Below are 20,832 nucleotides of genomic sequence, written 5' to 3'. Positions count from 1 at the left end.
AATGGCCACATCTATTCTGTCCATTTCCAGCTAGATCGAACGACCAGATCCTTGGCAATTATCAACCAGATCTATTCCGACAGAATAGATCTGACCGCTAATGGCCAAGGATCTGGCCGTTAACGACCAGATCTTACCTGATATGACTGTTTTCGACCATCAATATGGTCGAAAATGGCCATACCGAAGCCTCCTAGTGAATCTAGGTCATTTTTAGGGACTCCGACGACTTTTCGACGGTTGTCCGTGGTGGTTGGCCTACTGTCGACGGTGATGGTCTGTAATTTATTTTAAATATAAGGGCATTATTGTCCAAAACTTAATTAAATAAAGGTAAAATTGAAATGGTATATTAATGTAAATTTATTTTAAAACATGGGCATTATTGTCCAAAATTTTTATTAATAAGGGATAGAATTGTAACAAAAATAAGATTACTAAGGTAATCTTATAATACCTAATCAAACATGATAATCAAGTAATATAAGATGACATAGCTCTAGTAATCTTTCATTACCTCCAATTAAACGCCCCTTAAGGATATTCCAAGGAATGGTAGGGCTTTTCTAATTGAATGCCAAAAATATCTTAAAGCTTCTCTCAATTATTGAATTCCATACGTTTGTAGAAGAAGGATAGGTGTTTCTTGTGGATAGAATTGCTTAATTGATGAAAGGGAAAGTCCATTTGATCATTTCAATGGTCATTTCATGAACATTTTGGAACATTGGAGGGATCCAGTGGTCATCAATCATGGGACCCAATTTCCATCAATCCTTTGTATATCTATCAACTCCAACATATTATTTCTTGAGCAAATTCTAGCATCAACAATGTCAAATATGTCATTTTATCATCATGCATACACTTTACAATATTTGCAGAAAGGACCTGAACAAGGAAACAAGTTCTAAAATACACGAGAAGTGACAGATAAATTCTGCTATGCCCTTCCTTAGTTCATGCCATGTACAGATTTGTGCAGAATATGCAGTAAAATGAGAGTAATGCAGCGTAGAAACTTGACATATCTTGATTTGACTGTCAGAAATTTTCAATTCATGATCAATCACTATTGCATCCCTGGATTGCAGGACCATTTTTAACCTTTGGACAAGCATGCCTGCAGGTTCATCTTCTAGCTGTTAGTGGGTTCATCACTGACTGAATTTGTTCGAGTGTTCGCCCCTTGGTCTCTGGTACTATCTTTGCCACAAATAGGACAGTCAAGCCGCTAATGCTAGAGAATATGAAAAATGTTCCTGAAGAAATGGAAGGTAGAATTTGTATTGAACTATGGGGAGCATACAAGTATGAAGATTAATTATTTCGGAAAATGGTAATGTAGAAGTTCATATTGGGAGAATGTGTGGCATCACCTGCTGGGCTCCGTTCCAATAAGAAGTTAAATATGAAGGTAACAATCCAGGAACTAGACCAATTGACCAAAGACACAAAACTTCCAGCTGAATCCTTTATGTTAATGGGAAAGATCTGAAACAGCAATTTTCGATTAAGTCTCAGCTTTTTACAAATATGCTTGATCTGTTGGATTGATAAACTCTTAGTTTTTTATTGTGTTCTTTTGAAACCGGAAATCAAGCGAGATAAAGTTTACTAACCTCTGACATTATGAGCCATGGTATTCCTGCAAGTCCTAGCCCAAATGATCCGCTATAGACCTAATTGCAGAATCAATTACTTCCACATACAGCTTAACAAATTCAAAGATAATGATTCCTACTCTTCAGTATCAGAAATTGGATGCAAAATGAACAACTGTATTGACCATGCTTGGATTACTATTTTCGACATAAGAAAACTGGACAATTGTATTTGAGTGCAAATTTAGAGAAAATTTATGTGTCCATTGTCTTACCAGTATACCAACAAACACTAGAACCGGCGTGACTTTTTTCCATAGCTGATGGTCCTGATCACGTTAAAACATTGATTTTACTGGAAATTCCAGGAAGTGAAGTTGACGAACAATACCAAAAGATAAGTGTCCTGGAACAAACAAAATTTTAGGAAGGAACCTGCAATGAGAATGACACCCCAGCGAGTAAGCTGCCTATGAACGTTCCCACAGAAGAACTCTGCAGAAGCAGTAGTATAATCAGCAAAGGGCTTTACATTCAAGAACACCAGTAGGGAAAAAAAAAAACATTATAGCCATTTCACCAGTAGAAGCGGTCTCCTTCCGGATTTATCCATTAATAGTATACCAAGTATGGTCATAGGAATCTGTATGAGGAAATTTTCCAGTGTCTTAGCAATACATAATGAAGAAACCAATACTGAAAATACACACTTATTCTTGCATTACCTGAACAATAGCCATTGCAGTAATCCCAACTTTAGCTGAAAAACCTGGCATAAACTAGAACTTTTAATTTGATATGCTTTGCCTTTATTATATCAGTGTTCATACTTTGTATCATAATACAGGAAAAGAAAATTTTCTACCTGCTGCTTCAAATATAGAACTCGAATAAAGTTCAATTCCGTTAACACCTCCAAATTGTTGCATTAACATCAGCGCAACTCCAACCTAAAATTTCAAATAATCCAACGAAAGGTCAGAAAGTCATGACATGGCCACAGGAGAAGAATAGAATCTGGTTGAAAGGGTCACCATGAGTGAACGAGCATATATCCGCTGGAACAAGTCTAGGATTCTGTCTTCAGGGAGTTGTTTAAGGTTCTGTATGTAGTCCTGAATATGTCCATGGTTAATCATACCTTTCGAAATGCATATTGCCCAGAAAGTTGGAATTGACAAATTCTTGTCTTCTATTTAGTAAGAGTTTGAATGTTACTGTAATCTCAGTTGCTTCCTCAGATATGTTGGCACTCTCTCCTCTAAGGCGCTGTAAGACAGCTTCGCAGTCTTTCTCTCGACCAATCTTAGCCTGCATATATATTCATAATTTGAGCAACCCAGGAAGGATTTGTTTTCCTATCTCATGATTTATCAGAAAAATCAAGCTGTTCTTGAATGATTCTTAATTTATTATTAACATCGGTTATTTTCTCATAAGCAACCTGAAAAACATATTCACAACATGGTTACATATATAAACGTTCTCCAGAAGAATTTTGAGTCATCGACTCACCAGCCATCTCGGAGACTCCGGAACAATAAGTAAACCAACAAGCTGTACTAGACATGGAATTATTCCTGCAAATGTAATTATGTAGTTTGACATTTTAATGCTGCATAGAGCTGCAATCTGACTGAAATCATACACCTCAAAAATAGACTGAATTTACCTATAAGGGCCAATGTACGCCAGGTGACAGCAGTTCCAATAAAATATGTCATTGCTGAGCCGAGAGTTATCATGAACTGTAAAATGAAAAACAGTACACAGATAAGCAAGGGGCATGCTTTTTAGTACAGATTTAAACGCCTCTCTTTACCTGATGAACACTTGAAAATCCTCCTCTAAGGTTTTTGGGCGTTATTTCTGCTATATATACAGGTACCTTTGTGGAAATGGAAGCACAAATATAATTGATAAGTGAATGAGAAATTATAGATCAAATGCAGCTTCTCACTGTAAATTACCACATAAGAGAGGAGCCCGATACCGCATCCTATGAGTAGTCTTCCAACGTCCAGCAGCCATACATTCTTTTCAACAAGCATCCATTGAACCATTAATATTCTAAATTATGAGAAGCTATACACCACATATTTTACCAGTGAAGGACAGTAGTTAAGTTTCTTTGTGACATTTTTACATAAACTTAGATGAAAAACCCATCAAGAAAGATAGGAGAACAGAAAACACCTTGGAGCAAAGTATTGAAAGCCACCCTATGAGGCAGAAGAGTTCTGAAATCCCCATTGCCTGTTAAGTTGTGTACAAAAATAATTGTGAAAATTTAACGAGAAAAATAATGTTTTGACTGAAATTTCATACAGGCTGAGAATATGGGAATTAGAGTATAAAAAACTTACACCTCTTCGACCGATCATTTCCGACGTCTTTCCACTTATTATTGCACCTATCATGGCTCCAACCGTCATAATTGAGCCAAAGAGAGCGTACTGCATATTGGGAACATAAAGCAGCATTCATCTCTCTCAAACTATAAGCATTAGAATGCTAATGAAAGACTGTTAGTGTTAAAATGTAATAAAAGCATGAATTCATTATGTTTCCTGACTGTGCTCTCTATAAAATTTTTCTTTAATAAATTTCTTCCTACAGTTGAGGATTTACTTAAAAAAAAAAAAAAAAAAAAAAAAGTAAAGAAGAAAATGTACCTCGGATTCAGAGAGGTCTAGGTCATCCCTGATTCCAATCTCTGCGGGTGAATAATATCCTAACTGAAACAGAATTAATGTTTTAAAAATTTGAAATTAAATCAGTTAAAAACATCCTAAATTAACTGAATTTTGATACACTTACACAAGTTCCAAACACATAGGAACCACAAACAGCAATGAAAGTGCTGAACACAAGAATAAAAGTGGCAGAACTTTCACTTTCAGCTTCACAATCAACATCTGCTAACAGGTGACTGTTAATGTTTCCATTTTCTAAGCTTTCTTCCTCCATATTTTATTTTTTAAAGATAATAACAAGACAACAAGAGACTGAAAGGGAAAATAGGTCAATTTTTTTCAAGATAATAACAAGACAACAGGAGACTGAAATGGAAAATAAGTCAATTTTTTTCAAGATAATAACAAGACAACAGGAGCCTGAAATGGAAAATAAGTCAACAACACTATATATAGCTGGTAGGTTCATGGTGGTTATACCATATATTCTTTCTCACTTTTACTCTGAAACCCAGGTGTGAAACCGTCAGTCAACTCATTAGTATTTATAGTGGACCATCAATTATAGGCCACAGCATGTATGTCATTTACTCGTTCAATATGATTGGTAGTTTTTAAAATGAACATCAATAAGATCAGAGCACCTTTGTTTTTCATGCCGACATGATCTATTACCCAAATATGAGATTAAAAAGAACAACACAAAAGCAGGTGGAAGGTGTTGCAGAACTTTGGCCCTGCAAACAATTTTAGTTGTGTACCATATTACATTCCTGATGAAGGTAAGGTTTATTAGGAATGTTGAAATTTCAGAGCTTTACTATGGTTCACATAACTGTGTTTTTGTGTGGCAACTAGTATCCACCAAATCATCTCAACACTTGGCCCGGAAACTTCTTGGTTGAGCTCATTGTGTGAGTTTTTTTTTTTTTAGGTTTTTTGGTAAATTGTATCGTCGAAGAATTACAGTAATGTTCTTAACAAGGAACAAGATTAACACTTGCAACAAAAAGCAAGATCCTAATTTATCATCTTGCTGAAAATGGATTCATTGATGCTTGTATTTCTTCCAGAGTTCGCCCCTTGGTTTCTGGTACTAGCTTTGCCACAAATAGGACAGTTAAGCCGCAAATGGTTGAGAATATGAAGAATGTTCCTGGTAAATCATGAAAAGAAAATGAGTGAATGATATCGAATATGACAGTTTGATCTTATGTTATAAGTCAAGTGTGGAAAACTAATGTTTCAGCATTACCAGCTGAGCTCCAATTCATTAGAAAGTTGAAAGCATAGGATATAATCCAAGAACCTAACCAGCTAACCAATGTCACAAGGCTTCCAGCTGAGCCTTTCATGTTTATGGGGAATACCTGAAACATTAGAAAGTTCATCTTGTGATATCAAACTCCATTCAGAATATCATCAACCGAATGAAGCAAAGTTCAAATGGACTTCAGTTTACCTCGGACATTATAACCCAAGGTATGCCTCCCATGCCTAGTGAGAAAGATCCTGTGTATACCTAATTTCACAATCAAACAGATCATTAACAAAGAGATCGTGTCAGCCGTCAAATGCCATGAATTTAGCTTCCAAGTGAATGCTCATTACCAGCACTCCAACAAGTGCCAAAAAAGGAGTTACATCCTTCCATTGTTGGAGATCCTGCAAAGACAAGATTTATATTTTAATTAAAGATACATAAATTGACAGAGCAAAAGTATAAATAAGTACTCTTAACTTTATGACCTGCAAGAAAAATGATAATGCAGTGAGGAAGCAACCCAAGCATGTTCCTGCTGCAGACACCTGCAAATATTAGCAGATTTCAGCAGACCTATTAGACTGACTGCACCACAAACTTGGAAAGACATTCTTGAGCTTCTAACCAGCAAAAGTGGTCTTCGTCCGGATTTGTCCATCAAAAGTACTCCCAGCAATGTCATTGGAACCTACAGAAGCCAATTTGAAATGTCTCATTTCCTATGAGCAGAGTGCAACAATTGAATTTCAGTAAAGAGTCAATTTACCTGAACCACAACCATAGCTATCATCCCAACACTACCCGAAAACCCTGTAATAACATCAGAGGAGTGCATTCACTTTCTCTTTTCCTTTTAACCAGTTAATCGTAGGAATCATCTATAACGTGTGTTGACATACCAGCTGATATGAAAATAGCACTTGCATAAAATGCAACGCCATTGACTCCTCCAAATTGTTGTAGTACCATCAAGCCAACACCAACCTTATTACAATTTTGAGTGGTACACCAAGATAGATAGCTAATAAGAAAAAATTGATCCAGCAACAACACACCACACTAAGTTGAGTTAAGAAGCTCACAATGAGGGAATGAGCATATTTCCATTGGAATAACTCAAAAATGCTACCTTCAGAAAGCCTTTGAAGGGTTTCGGTGTAATCCTGTAAAACATGCAAACCATTAATAGTTCTTGTTTGTACAAGAAAAAAAAAAAAATTTATTAGAAATCAGAGTGGCAGTCTCTCTCATGTAAATAATGTTTAAAACTTACTCTAATCTCTTCTGCCTCATCGGAAATATCAGAATTTGCTCCCCTAAGGCGCTGCAGGGCAGCTTCACATTCTTTTGCTTTACCAATCTTTGCCTGCAAATCGTCACATCTCTTTTAAGCATTGCACCGTGAGAAAATGAAATTTACATATTTCTTCTAAGTTTAGTTGTATGTTCAATAAGCCTATCAGATTTCAAAGCCTTTAGGCCATGGGATTGACCAACATAACTCACCAGCCATCTTGGTGATTCTGGGATGAAGAATAGACCGAGAAGTTGAATAAGACATGGAATAGTACCTGAAATGAAATTAAAAAGACTCCACTGTTACAGAACTGCCTCAAATACAACTGAACATCAAAAAGCAGACAAAATTACCAATCAAGGCTAAAATCCGCCAGTTCAGGAAAGCTCCGATGAGATATGTCATTGACACACCACAACATATCATCAACTGCATAATCAGTAAAAGAGTTACATAAGGGACTATTTCATAAAGACTTAGAAAATTAATGATGTTTGGACCTTACCTGATGGACTGTTGTAAACCCTCCTCGAAGATTTTTAGGTGTGATTTCAGCAATATAAATTGGAACCTGTCAATAGGACTCAGAATAATTTTATCTTGCACCTGAATGTGTAATAAAACATGAACCAGAACATTCTCAACACTTACCACATAAGAAATGAGGCCCATCCCATATCCTACCAACAGTCTTCCAACGTCTAGCCACCAATCAACCTTTTAAAAAACACTGAACTTTTAAGTATATGCAAATTAGAATAAATTATAAAAATATTGGCAATCATAAAGGCAAGAACAGAACAATGAAACCTTAGATTGGGAAGGTGGTAAGATAGAATCCAAAAATCTGTACCTTTGAGAATCCTATCCCAAGCCACCCAATGATGCAAAATATCTCAGCGACGCCCATTGTCTACTTAACAGGACATCCAAATTTGAGAGAAATCAGAAATTTGATAGAAGAAAAGAACTGAAATTCTACAAAATGGCTGGAAATAGTCATGGATTGATGGGAAATACTTACACCTCTTCGACCAATGTAATCAGCTATCTTCCCACTCATTATTGCACCTAGCATTGCTCCAATCGTCAATATTGACCCGAAAAGTGAATACTGTTGGATGATCAGAATGTAAAAACAGAGGAAAATCATAAAGGGCAATTCTAAGGAAATAAAAAAAGAGACTAAAGTTCATAGTTCATGCTTACTTGTGCAACAGAGAGACCCAGATCATTTGTTATTCCAGATTCAGCAGGTGATGAATATCCCACCTGCAAATCAACATAAACAATTTGTTAAGCCCAAAATGCAAATAATCATACTACTTACCTAAACTATGTGAGTACCTTATCCCTGAAATTAGGCTGATTTTCATTTTTGACTAATGAAAGTGCCAAAGATTGTCTGTTGCTTAAAGTATACCTACTCATTCATTGACATCCACCACAAGACTAAATGTGTTACATATCAACATGTTTTTCCGCTACCCTTGTTATAATCATGAAGATGATCTTTTGACATTTTTTTAACAAGAACTTGAGCCATAAGATCAAGAATCAAGACAGTATAAACTTACAGCAGAACCAAAAACATAAGAACCGCAGACGGCAACAAAGGTGCTGAGCACAACCACACTTGTGGCTGAAGAACTTCCACTCTCATCACTGCCACCATCACCACCATGGCTGCCACCACTGTCTCCAAGGATCTCAGACTTCTCTTCAAGCAGAGAAGTTGATAACCCTGCTTCAGTTATGCTTTCTTTGTCCATCTCCTATGCTACCGACAGATTACAACCAACTAAGAACTAATAGTATTGATTCTTGTGAAATAATATTAATTTGAGATTAAGAACAAGAAGACAAGAGAAATAGCTAAAGTAAAAGACAAAAAGTGCAGGAAAATTTATGTAGATAGGCCCCACTTTTGTCCTGTCTTTATGTATTTTCCTTGTGTGTTAATCTGTGATCTGATAGATACAACTCATATACCTTAAAAAATGACAATTTCTTAGGAGTCACCATCGTCACTACCATAATTCAGAATGTCTGGATAAAATTAAAAGATACTGTAGAAAGATACACTACTGGACTGGCTAGTGAAGTTTCCTTTCTTGGAACGACTAGGATGCTGAGGTCAATGAGATATTGTGATAAAATACAAAGGATGCTGACCTTTTTAAGATAACTATAAGATATATATTTTTATTTTGGAAGGTCATGAATGAGAGCATATAAATTTCATCAAAAAGGACCCAAACAGGCAAAATATTATACTTTTTAGCAGATGGTTTTCAAGTATTTGCAAGCATAATGTTTGATTATCATAAATTATTTACTTATAGAATTATGATAGCATCAAAATATGAATTGTAGAGAGTAGACTATAGTGCAGTAAGAACACTGTATTCCATTTTTGGAAAAAAGAAAGGCACTGCTTTCCAATTGGTTAAGTTTGCATTACAAAACTGAACCATATAAAAACTCTTAGAAGAAAAGTTCATCACACATTCATGTGATTCAATGATGATACAATGATGATACAATAATTATTCAACTCAAACATGTTATTGGCACTAAATTTCTAATATCAAAAGTGGTTTCTCAGTCTGAAAAATGTGTAATTGATGCTTGTAGTTCTTCTAATGTTCGCCCCTTAGTTTCTGGTACAAGAAATGCTGTGAACAGGACAGCTGAAGCGCAAAAGCCCGCGAATATGAAAAATGCTCCTGTGAGAGTAACCAATGCATGCTTGTATAAGTATTAAGAGAGAGCAAGACGATGGAGAATAAGGGAGTTGGAGAGGGAGGGTTGGTTTCAGATACCTCCTGTGCTCCAATAGTCCATCATAAAATTAAAAGTGAATGAAACAACCCAAGAGCTTGACCAGTTGAGTACAGTTGCTAGGCTTCCCGCCGTGCCCTTGATGTTTATAGGAAATATCTGAAATGAAAGCTCAACATCTCATTTATCTACTGCAGTTAATATATTACTGAAAAACATATAGGGCTTCGTATGATCACATACCTCGGACAATACAACCCATGGTAGTCCTGCCATGCCTATTGAGTAACCTACACTGAAACCCTGATTGCACACATATATAACTCACTTTAATATATTTGAAATTCTCAAGTAAATAGAATGGAATAAACATTTGTGAGAATTCCTTTCTCCTTCTAAACTAGTAATGCATTCAGGGAGGAAATGAAAAAAATGTTTATGACAAGTTTCAATAAGACGGTTTTGAGTTACAGGGAATTACCATTATGCCAATATACACCAGCCATGGAGTGATCCCTTTCCAATGATTAAGGTCCTGCACAAATGATTGTGAATTTGTTAAAAGAAGTGTTTAAAGAGGAGTAGCATATGGTTAAAACTTCTGTTCCAGGACAAACCTGCATGCAGAATGCCAACCCTATGATGAAACAACTTATGCACATTCCGATAGTAGATGCCTGCAAGAATGAAAAGAATTCACCAAAAATTTTCTGAATTAATCAATTCCAAAACAAGATTTCTTGCGTTGAGCCATACCATAAGAAGTGGTCTTCTTCCAGATTTATCAATGAGAAGTACAGATAAAGCGACAGAGGGGAGCTGCAAAAGACTTCCTATGAGTCTCATGATCACTAATAGCAAAATCTTACATAAATTTCTGAACCCAGTACCTGAATGATAGCCATTGATATAGTCCCAAACGTACTTGAAAAGTCTGTCATAAACAAAAATCTCATATAAACATGTCCATTAATATTATTGGTCAATGAAATCATTGGTTATATGAAAAAGTAAAAGAAGAATATGGAAATGAAGCTAGTCTACCAGCATCTTCAAAAATGGAGCTAGCATAATAACAAATTGCATTCGTCCCTCCTAACTGTTGGAATATCAACAGCCCAACTCCAACCTGAACCAATCAAATTATACATGTAAAGATCAAAGATGATTAACTACACATAAGGGGCTTGTTTGCAACTTCAAATGTAAATACTCACAACAAGTGAATAAGCATATCTTCGCTGGAACAGGTTAAAGAATCTAGCTTCTGAATCCCTCTCAAAGGTTTCGGTATAATACTGCACAAAAACAAGATCCTTATTTCTATTTTTATGCTAGGAGTATTAAAACTTCAAAATTTTATTTTCCTCTCATTAGTTGAACATAGATAAGTTGGAAACTTACTCTGATGTCAGCAGCTTCTTGAGAAACATCAGCATACTTTCCCCTAAGACGCTGTAGTGTAGCTTCTAATTCGTTCTCTCTGCCAATCTTTGCCTGCACACAGTCTTAAGCATCAATTGAATTGTTTAAAATAAGTTCTGTGAAGAATGTTTAAAAAAAAAAAAGAAAAAAGTACAAAGTCCTGAATTGGACTCACCAGCCATCTAGGAGACTCTGGAATGAAGAATAAACCAACAACTTGCAATAGACCTGGAACCGCTCCTGAAAATTAAATCAGAGAAAAAGATAAGAAATTCATTCAGAGATACCTTTAAAACTGATTTAAGCAATAGAAAGGCAATAAGAATCTACCAATCAGAGCCAAGGTCCGCCAGGAAACAACAGTTCCAATGAAATACATGAGTGAAAGGCCAAAAGCTATCATAAACTGCAGACTTGACAAAGAAGATGCTCATAAATAATTAATGGAATCAATAATACAATCTTTAATGGTTCAATTATACCTGATTAGCTGCTGTAAATCCTCCCCGGATATTCTTTGGAGTTATTTCTGCAATGTATACAGGTGCCTGTCTTGTGACAATGATACCATTCTGTCATACACATTTCATATTTTAAATTAAGCAACTATGGATTTGTTCAGGACACCTACCACATAAGCGATAAGCCCAATTCCGATCCCCAACGACAGTCTTCCAAGATCCAGTGACCAAGCGTCCTTTCAAATATGACATATGTGCTGGTATATATTAGTATACACAAGTAGCTAAGTAGCTTGACATGTAACTTCAATTCAGAAAAAAAGTTTTGCCTCTACAATCTAGATTGATTAACTAATAACTCATGTAGGCAATCAAATAAAGCATAATTGTGGGCAGGTGAGAAGGAAAAGAGAAGTAACCTTTGAGAATGCTATCAAAAGCCATCCAACAATGAAGAAAAATTCCGAAAGCCACATAGCCTGCTCATAAAGTTGATTGAATACCATTACTATTTCAAAGTTGAAAATGATTTTATTCTGCATTTAGAGAGCAACAGAATAACTTACACCTCTTCGACCAATGAGGTCCGCTACCTTCCCATTTATTAATGAACCTATTACTCCTCCAACTGTGAGTAGTGAGCCGAAAACTGAGAACTGCACGATTAAAAAAAAGGAGACGGAACATTATGACCATGCAATTACAGAAAGGATGAATCAAATGATGTCAATGTTTCCCTGAACTTTCATATTATTTCAGGTTATTTATAACCCAAGGTAGGTCTTATCTCTTACATTTTGCCTATACTTTAATCTGTGTAGTCATATTGTGACACTAATCTGACACTACATATCCATCAGAACACAGCTGCACATGAAATTAATGTAAATCTGCATATACATATATGGATGTATGTGTTACTATGAAATTGAGTTTGGTCAAGAGGGAAGAACACTTACTGCTGCCACTGAGAGGCCAAGGTCTTCCATAATTCCAGATTCAGCAGGTGATGAATATCCTGACTGCATATATAAAATTTGCATTTAAGGAAGCAATCATAATAATTGAGACATAGAGAGCAAAAGATTTCAAAAGGCAGCAATGTATGATAGAATTTCATTAGACATTTTATATATAGAAAATGATAACACATGTATTAATGAAGTCAAATTTTTTGGCACCTTTTCAATCGTATATGCATGTCAGCTTTTTTGATATAAATTTCATATTCAAAACTGAGTAAGAAAATGTTATTTACTATCATATTTTTTACCCATTTTTTCTAGTGGGATTTAGAGAATTACGATTACCATGTATTGTCCTACTTACCTCATTTAGTAGGACTCAACTAAAGTAGTACTCTTGATTTGTCCTATTAGAAAGAATGGAAGGATAACACAATATATGATGATTGTAATTTCCGAGTCCCATACAAGAGTAGACAGGGACAATTACATCTATCGTGTCACAGCCATTGGCATTTGGCAGGATCTGGCCTAAACCTTTGGGTCAGCTGGCATCACAACGCTTCCAATAGACAGGCCCAACCCCTTCAAGTTTGGCCTTTGTATTGAGTCCATTGTCTCCATGCTACTGTTACTATCACATATTCCCTATAAATCAAGAAGCCATGACCACTGAAGTGCTCTAAATTATCATTATCAGGTAAGGTCATCCCACTAACATATCTCTTCCCAGCCTAACTAATTATATAAGAATAAGAACTAAACAAGTAATTTCAGGACACACCAGTATCATAACGGGACCATTACATTACCACCAACCAAAAGAAAATCTTTCACTAGACATTATCAGACGAAAGAACTTTCCCAATTTATTCTGGTGTTTTTGCCTGAAAATGTCGCATTATTGGCGCAGCTACTGTTAAAGAAAGCTAAAATAACAATAAAGAATATATATATTATTAATTACTTACACAACACCCAGAACAAAATGAACCGCAGATAGCGACCAAGGTGCTGAGAATAACAGCAGTTGTAGCAGAAGAATCACCTTGTGGTATGCCACTGCCGCAGTCACTGCCACTGCCATTGCCGAGGCTGTGAAGAATAGGCCTTGGTTCAGGAAGTGAAGACCTTGGTAGGAGTAGTCCCTCCTCCAACCTCTCTCTCTCCATGTTTTGTTTTCTTGAAAAGGAAAGCTAGAGGAGCATGTTGCAATTAAGAAACATGTTAATGAGTAGAAGTTTTGAAAGATGAATCAAATAGGTCAGGTAGAGAGTTTGGTGAGAGACTGACAGAGATAGAGAACTGTCATGGACTTACAGGTGTTCTAAAGGCTCATTGTAAAGATGGTTGTTAGTTGACTGATTTTTATATTAGTTAGCGATAATATCTTTACAGTCCCCTAACTTTTAGACTATTTCCACCACTACTCGTAGTTTAAGAATTATCGCTGGTTTCCTCTACTATTGCATACCTCACCCATACAAATATTGACTTAAATTTTGTCACAATAATCCATGAAGCATGGATTCACACCAAATGTCATTCTTTTTAGGTTGACTTTATTTATAATTTTTTCATTGTAATAGTATATAAGCTTACTTTTTATTCAGATTAGGGATTTGATTTTGCATTCATACTTTGTAACCCGCACTTGTGCGTAGAGAAAATAATACAAGAATAGTGGACGTAGGATTTGCACCTAACATCCAAGTCACTTTAAAAATATCTTTCTTGTACTATTGCTTGATTTCTTATTTATCCATTGATCTAACATTAAAATCACGGGTTTTATATAAACTTCTACGTAGATTCTACCACAGATCCTACATACTTCTCATTAGTGCAAATTACAACATCGACAAACTTTAATCTCAAATAATTTGTTGGATTGTGATGGACCTATATTAAAAAAAAATAGCATCTAATTTTAAGTCATTTTAAACTTAATTTTAATTAATAAATTATTTCACTGAAATTTTTCTACTTTAACAAACACTTCCAATAGTTTGGAAACTATTGTTGAGTGAAGGTCAATGTTTAGTGATACTTATAGTTGTAGAGGATGTTAAAGATAATTTCCAAACTATTGGGGTGTTTAAGGGGCAGCAACAATGTTTTCATACATATAATGTATGACTTACGGTTGGAGCATGTGGAGAATTTTTTATGTAGCTAGTTGTGCTTCTTGAAAACGTGCCTGGTGAGTGGTGGCTTTACTAAATCATTCATGTGGAGACAATATCTGCCATTTCTAATCAATCATTATTTTGAAAAGGGTAAATGACATTTTCGCAACCAAGGTTTTGCAAAATCCTAAGTTGATATCCTTGATTGAATTTATTTTAGATATCTATCCTTAAACTAACACCGTTAGTTACTGTTATAAGTGGTTAGAAACGGTAAGTGAAGTTAGCAAGTGAAAGTATAAGGTTTGTAGAAGAGGTTGTATAGAGTCTAACTGTGGTCTCGGAAGTGATTTTGGACTTTAGAATCGGCCAGAAAAAGCCAAAAACTGCCGACTTGAACATTGCTAAAGTGAGTCACTTTTTGATAAAATGAGCCCATCTTCTACCAAAGAAAGCGTCAACGCATTTTAGCATGTTAATGTGCGTCATGCTATAATAAAATGTTGGTAATCTGTTAAAATAAAGGAAATGACATTACTTTAAGGGTGAGAATTTTGAATAAATGCAATCAAGGGTATCAACTGGGGATTTCGCTAAACATCGGGTGGGAATATGTCATTTGCTATAGTACTATTTAGAAAAAGGTAATAGTTATATAGTTTAATGATCTACTCAAAGAAAAAGATTGTAAGATCTATCTGTCTAAACTTTTACACCTAAATAATGTTGAATTTTAGGTATCGGATGCATTTTCATCCATTGCAATTTTGCAATGAAGCTCTTTGGAGATGATTATACGAGTGACATTATTTAAGTCTTACCAAATTTCTGTGTATAAGAATTTTGTGATGTCTTCTCCTCACGTGTTTTCTTAAAAGAAAGAGATGGAAATTCAAACATGGAAAGTAGCACTAGCTGCAACTGGGGTATAAAATATAAATAAAAAAGTAGGTTGACAGTGAGCAGGAATTTTTAAGAGAAACAGTTTAGTTTAATTTATGCCCTTCAGTCTCACGTATTTATACTTAATATTCATTCCCTCTCTTTGAAGTCCTATATTTTTAAACTCTGATCCATGATAGATCTGGCCGTAGATTTGGCAATTTTCGGCTGGATCCATCAGAAATGGATAGATCGGTATACAGCCGATCAGATTTGACTGTTAGTATGTCATTTCGACCATTGTCGTCACCATCGGTGATGGTGCAGGCAGTCAACAGTGACTTGGGATGGATGGGGGTGATTTGGTTGGAAATTAAACTTTTATGTGATTAGGATGTTTTAGCAATATCTCAAACGTAGGGAGTTAAAAGAATTACTAAAAATATAACAAAAATAATATTATATTAATATTAAAAAAAGAAGACAATTTAATAAATTACATAATATACACGATAAATTTATTACAATCGACTAAATACATTTTAGTAATCCTCGAAATAATTTATTTTCGTTAATATGACAATATTTACTGAATCAAACAACCGTGGATGTCTTTTCGATTAACACTTTTGCAATTTATTCTCTCTTGTTGAAGTCCTATATTTTCAAGCTCTGGATGTCTTTTCGGATTGACATTTCTGCACTGAAAAACAAAATTGGATTTACCCAATCATCCGTTGAATTATAACTTCAACACTTCAAGGGCATAATTATTGCAAGTGAAGAAGAAGTTAACCCAGAGTGGTATAAAAGTCCACCATATTGTTCAGATGAGAATAAGACTGAATGAAAAAAATGGGGTCTTTGCCTTAAAAAATAAATAAATTAATAAATTAAACCATGAGTAAAATTAAATACTGTGATACTAAACTCATAAACTCTTTTTACTAATTTTCTCTCATAAACATAACATGTTAGCTCGTAATTGATCAACTTGCAATATGTCTCATCTGCTCAATAACGGATCCTGTCTATCTAAATGCGAACTGACCAATTACGAACTGTCACGTCAATATTTGTGAAAGAAGTTTGTGAATTGTGTTTGTCAGCTTATCTTTATTCAATTAAATATTGACTATCTTTTTATAACGAAACATAGCCTTGACAGTGGGAAGTAAATTGTTTTTTGAAATACAGGAGAGGGAAGTTTGTTTAGTGAAATCTTAGGGTGGAAAATGTAATAAACTCTTATTATTATTTTGAAAATGTTTAGGACTTTGATGTTACTGTTTAGAATCTCTGGGTCTAGACGTATTTTCTTTTGATATAATAGAAGATATCTCTGGTTTATTATGTTCAAAAGATTTGGTTAAACTTATATCAATTTTCATAATCATTTCCAATAATATATCAGGGTTAGAATTTCTGTCACCATCACATGCATTGAGGTGGGTATCCAATATCAAAATATCATCTATTATAACATATAATATCCAAACTTAAATCTCCAGATGTGACACGACTCATTCATCTATATTTATTTAATACTTATGGAATTAACTTTTTGTATACATTCATCCATTCATTAGATGATACGTCAATCTGTACATCTGGTATTATTCTTTTATGATTATTGCACTAGACTGTAAATGTATGCGTGTTTTCTCAGTGAAAGATGGTCATGGATTCTTGTATTTCTTCAAGTGTTCGCCCATTAGTCTCTGGCACAAGCTTTGCAATAAATAGGATTGTGAAAGCGCAAATGCCAGAGTATATGAAAAATGTTCCTGCAATTGTTTGGATAGAATATTTTAAATTATAGTAAAAAAAGAAAAGAAAAAGTGATCGAGAGATGTAAAAAAATGGAGGGGATTGGTTTTAAAAAATACATACCTGTTGGGCTCCAATCAAACATAAAATTGAAAGTGTATGCAACAGCCCAAGCGCATGCAGAATTGGCAAAAGTTGAAAGGCTTCCAGCTGAGCCCTTGATGTTCATGGGAAATACCTTAAATGGAAGCTTGGTCATTTCTCAAATTTTCAATCACACTGATGAACCAAACTGAATGTAGAATCAAACTCTGATAGAATTTTATACCTCGGACATTATTACCATTGGCAACCCCGTCATGCCTATGGAGAAACTTATTATATAGGCCTGGATACATATATGATGATTGCAGCATCAATCAGCCCTTGTTATTTAATTTTCAGGAAAAAAAAAAAAAAAAAAAAATTCAGTTTCAGTATTGTATTACCATTATGCCAATATAAACCAAAACTGGAGTGATCTCCTTCCAATAGTTGTGATACTGATCATGAACAAACATATCAAAGAGTTTTCAGTGTAAAGATTATTAGTGAATTTTACCATTTCAAATCATAAACAGACACAAAATATGAAGATTTCTGCTTTGGGAGAAACCTGCAGACAGAATGATAAGCCAAGAAGGAAGAAACTGAAGCATGTTCCGGAGCTTGAAACCTGCATGACATTTGAAACTTGTGTATTCACTTATTGCTATACTTCAAGAAACTTAAAATGAAGTTCTTATAGCATGAATTCTAACCATAAGAAGTGGTCTTCTTCCGGATTTGTCTATTAAGATAACAGATACAAGAACAACCGGAATCTGCACAAGATTTTCAATTGGTATATATATGAAATTGCAGATGGAAAAATCTCTTAATTCACTTGCAGTTTATAAGAGTCAATTAGTTACCTGAATAATAGCCATGGAGATAGTCCCCACTTTACTTGAAAAATCTTTCATGAAATAAAGATTCATATCAGTCTTTACTAATTGTTTAAACTTTATCAATAAAAACATTAAGCAACACTGAAGGCTGTTCACTTACTAGCTGCTTCAAATATGGAACTGCAATAAAACAAAATGGCATTAATCCCTCCCAATTGCTGCAATGACATAATCCCAATTCCCACCTAAAACAATCGCAGAGTTCAGAGAATTAATTCACAGAAGAAAATTTACCACAAAAATAATTGTTTTCTTTTTCATAAACTCACTATGAGTGCATTAGCATATCTGGGCCGGAACAGGTTAAAGATTCCTTCTTCGGATTGTTGCTGAAAGGCCTCTGTGTAAACCTGCAGAATAAAAGAAACAAACATATCAGGTGGGATATGCCAATACTTCTAAATGAATTTTTTTTTTTCCTTTGAGTTGAAATTCAAGATTAAGAAATAAAATATTCACTTTGATGTTAGCTGATTCCTGAGAAATATTAGCAGTCCTTCCCCTAAGTTTCTGTAGAGCAGCATCTATTTCTTTCTCTCGACCAACCATCGCCTGCAGTTAAATACAGATCGAGCTATGATATATGGTTCAATGACTCCAATTTGTCAGACAAAATATTCAGAATAGGACTCACCAACCATCTAGGGGATTCAGGAATGAAGAATATACCCAATACTTGCACAAAGCATGGAACAACAGCTGAAAATTTGAGGAATGGTGTTCTTCTTATTAAAGTTCTGTAAGTACCTAAATCAATTAGTATTTCTATAAGGGCTAGAAGAAATTACCGATTAGAGCCAAGGTACGCCAGGAAACAACAGTTCCAAGAGCGTACATCAGTAATATACCGCTTGTCACCATCAACTATAAACTTGAACGAATATTATTAAATGATCAATAAGTTGGCTAGATCCGAATCCAATAACAGTACTATCTAATACATTATAAAATGATAAAATCTAACCTGATTAACCAATGTTAATGCTCCTCGAATATTCTTAGGTGCAATTTCTGCAACATATACAGGTGCCTGTTTTAAAACAAGAGTGCAAATTACTGTCATGCTTCCATCAATCAGTCATATGAACTATTGAGCTATAATTTGCAACGTTTAGTAAAATTACCACATAAAAAGTGAGGCCAATCGCAATTCCCAATGATAATCTTCCAAGATCCAGGGACCAGGCAGCCTAGAAAACAAGCATTTAGTTGATCAGTTTAGATGAAATTAGTTCTTCTTCCAATTTCTAAGTTTAATTTATTCGAAATTGAGAATGAATTGTACATTGGAGAATGCTATTGCCAGCCACCCAATGGTGAAGAAGAAATCTGCTAACCAGAACGCCTGGTTCATAAGATCATTAATTAGTTGAAGTTTTTTAAAGTTTGAAAATTTATGGTTAGAAGGAAAAAGAAAAAAAAAAAAAAAAAAAAACTTACTTTTCTCCTACCAATGAGATCGGTTATTTTCCCGTTTACTATTGAACCAACCAGTCCTCCAATGGTCAATGCCGAACCAAAAACAGAGTACTGCAGAGAGACAAAAATACATCAAAACAAACATAAATTTGCTAAATTTTTGTGGTCTTCTTTATACAATTAATGACTTCTTGCGCAGAGAATACTTGCTTCTGCGACTGAAAGGCCAAGGTCCTCCATGATTTCAGTTTCAGTAGGCGACGAATATCCAGCCTAAAAAAGAACAATAAAACATCATACCAGTCATTAAAACTTGATTTTCATTACATTAATGGCTTATAAAAAATGCCTATTAAGTCTAAACTTAATTCAAAAATGCAATTCAACAGGAACCATAAACCAAAGGAAACTACTTACACAACAGCCCAAAACTAAGAAACCGCATATAGAAATGAAGGTGCTGAACACAACAATGGGAGTAGCAGAAGAATCACTTTGTTCAGTAATGTCACTGCCATCACCAGTATGATTTGATTCAAGAATTGAAGAACCTGGTAACAGTCCTTCCTCCAAGCTTTGTGATCTCCTCATTTTAAGAACAGGTAATGGAGCGGATTTAGGTAATCATAAAAGAGGTGGCATTTGTATTGGAAATTGAATCCCACTACTTACCCCATTCACATTCCAAAGTTTGATACAATTCGTAGGTTTATAAAGTATTAAATCTACCCAAAACTAGTTTATGTTTAAATCATTTGTTTATGTTAAATTCTTGACTTTGATTCATATCAAACAATTTACGCATTGGGGTGGGTCTCCCAAGTCATAATTAATCTATTATAATATAAATAATTGTCCCAATCCATTTAACAAAAAAAAAAAAAAAAAAGGTTCCATCTGCAAGTCTCACCAACCCTAGTTTCCAAACTTATCACATGCCCAACTACTTATCTAATTCCTTGAAAGAGTAGACTACTTTCCCACACAAGGTTTGCCTTAATGACATTTTTCGAACTAAAGTTAATATTCTGTTACTATCCAAAGTCGATTCCGATTGCAAAAATTCTCTCCGTCACCACCACTTGAATTTCTGGTCTTCTCTTTACAGAACTCCTCTCACTCCAACATCTGATTTCTCGCCGATTAT

The 20,832-nt window shown here is 34.9% G+C and overlaps 4 protein-coding genes across 5 annotated transcripts; all 4 read right to left on the bottom strand.

The window, feature by feature from the left end:
- Positions 1–775: 775 nt before the first annotated feature.
- Positions 776–4,785, bottom strand: LOC116119810 (sugar transporter ERD6-like 5). Its single transcript, XM_031405734.1, has 18 exons — positions 4,425–4,785; positions 4,280–4,342; positions 3,971–4,060; positions 3,801–3,860; positions 3,575–3,640; positions 3,427–3,492; positions 3,277–3,352; positions 3,120–3,184; positions 2,823–2,915; positions 2,639–2,719; positions 2,470–2,554; positions 2,330–2,373; positions 2,185–2,247; positions 2,040–2,099; positions 1,880–1,933; positions 1,623–1,682; positions 1,380–1,494; positions 776–1,262 (listed from the first exon to the last, which is right to left on the bottom strand). The coding sequence occupies exons 1-18, from the start codon at positions 4,572–4,574 to the stop codon at positions 1,132–1,134; spliced, it is 1,422 nt and encodes a 473-aa protein (XP_031261594.1). The 5' UTR covers positions 4,575–4,785; the 3' UTR covers positions 776–1,131.
- Positions 4,786–5,017: 232 nt separating this feature from the next.
- LOC116119809 (sugar transporter ERD6-like 5) lies at positions 5,018–8,678 on the bottom strand. The gene is made up of 18 exons (XM_031405733.1): positions 8,439–8,678; positions 8,071–8,133; positions 7,886–7,975; positions 7,715–7,774; positions 7,513–7,578; positions 7,367–7,432; positions 7,215–7,290; positions 7,071–7,135; positions 6,838–6,930; positions 6,647–6,727; positions 6,464–6,548; positions 6,331–6,374; positions 6,190–6,252; positions 6,050–6,109; positions 5,912–5,965; positions 5,763–5,822; positions 5,556–5,670; positions 5,018–5,456 (listed from the first exon to the last, which is right to left on the bottom strand). Exons 1-18 carry the CDS (start codon positions 8,631–8,633, stop codon positions 5,329–5,331), a joined length of 1,464 nt encoding a protein of 487 aa, XP_031261593.1. The 5' UTR covers positions 8,634–8,678; the 3' UTR covers positions 5,018–5,328.
- Positions 8,679–9,251: 573 nt separating this feature from the next.
- LOC116119770 (sugar transporter ERD6-like 5) lies at positions 9,252–13,721 on the bottom strand. 2 transcript variants are annotated; one of them, XM_031405697.1, is made up of 18 exons: positions 13,468–13,721; positions 12,491–12,553; positions 12,098–12,187; positions 11,951–12,010; positions 11,702–11,767; positions 11,553–11,618; positions 11,401–11,476; positions 11,246–11,310; positions 11,050–11,142; positions 10,863–10,943; positions 10,690–10,774; positions 10,536–10,579; positions 10,402–10,464; positions 10,263–10,322; positions 10,127–10,180; positions 9,889–9,948; positions 9,687–9,804; positions 9,252–9,590 (listed from the first exon to the last, which is right to left on the bottom strand). In XM_031405697.1, the coding sequence occupies exons 1-18, from the start codon at positions 13,666–13,668 to the stop codon at positions 9,466–9,468; spliced, it is 1,470 nt and encodes a 489-aa protein (XP_031261557.1). In that variant the 5' UTR covers positions 13,669–13,721; the 3' UTR covers positions 9,252–9,465. The 2 variants fall into 2 exon arrangements, with proteins under 2 accessions (XP_031261557.1, XP_031261558.1); XM_031405698.1 differs by having other exon boundaries at positions 13,545–13,698.
- A 3,438-nt stretch (positions 13,722–17,159) lies between these two features.
- On the bottom strand, positions 17,160–20,340 carry LOC116119773 (sugar transporter ERD6-like 5). Its single transcript, XM_031405703.1, has 18 exons — positions 20,103–20,340; positions 19,896–19,958; positions 19,707–19,796; positions 19,552–19,611; positions 19,391–19,456; positions 19,231–19,296; positions 19,055–19,130; positions 18,901–18,965; positions 18,726–18,818; positions 18,536–18,616; positions 18,367–18,451; positions 18,231–18,274; positions 18,078–18,140; positions 17,933–17,992; positions 17,766–17,819; positions 17,606–17,665; positions 17,401–17,515; positions 17,160–17,294 (listed from the first exon to the last, which is right to left on the bottom strand). Exons 1-18 carry the CDS (start codon positions 20,274–20,276, stop codon positions 17,173–17,175), a joined length of 1,437 nt encoding a protein of 478 aa, XP_031261563.1. The 5' UTR covers positions 20,277–20,340; the 3' UTR covers positions 17,160–17,172.
- Between the last annotated feature and the right edge of the window lie 492 nt (positions 20,341–20,832).

The sequence above is a fragment of the Pistacia vera genome, unplaced genomic scaffold (assembly GCF_008641045.1).
Source record: "Pistacia vera cultivar Batoury unplaced genomic scaffold, PisVer_v2 Contig906, whole genome shotgun sequence".
NCBI lineage: Eukaryota > Viridiplantae > Streptophyta > Magnoliopsida > Sapindales > Anacardiaceae > Pistacia > Pistacia vera.
Note: the sequence above shows the minus strand (reverse complement) of the source record. Positions and strands in the feature narration are given on the sequence as shown.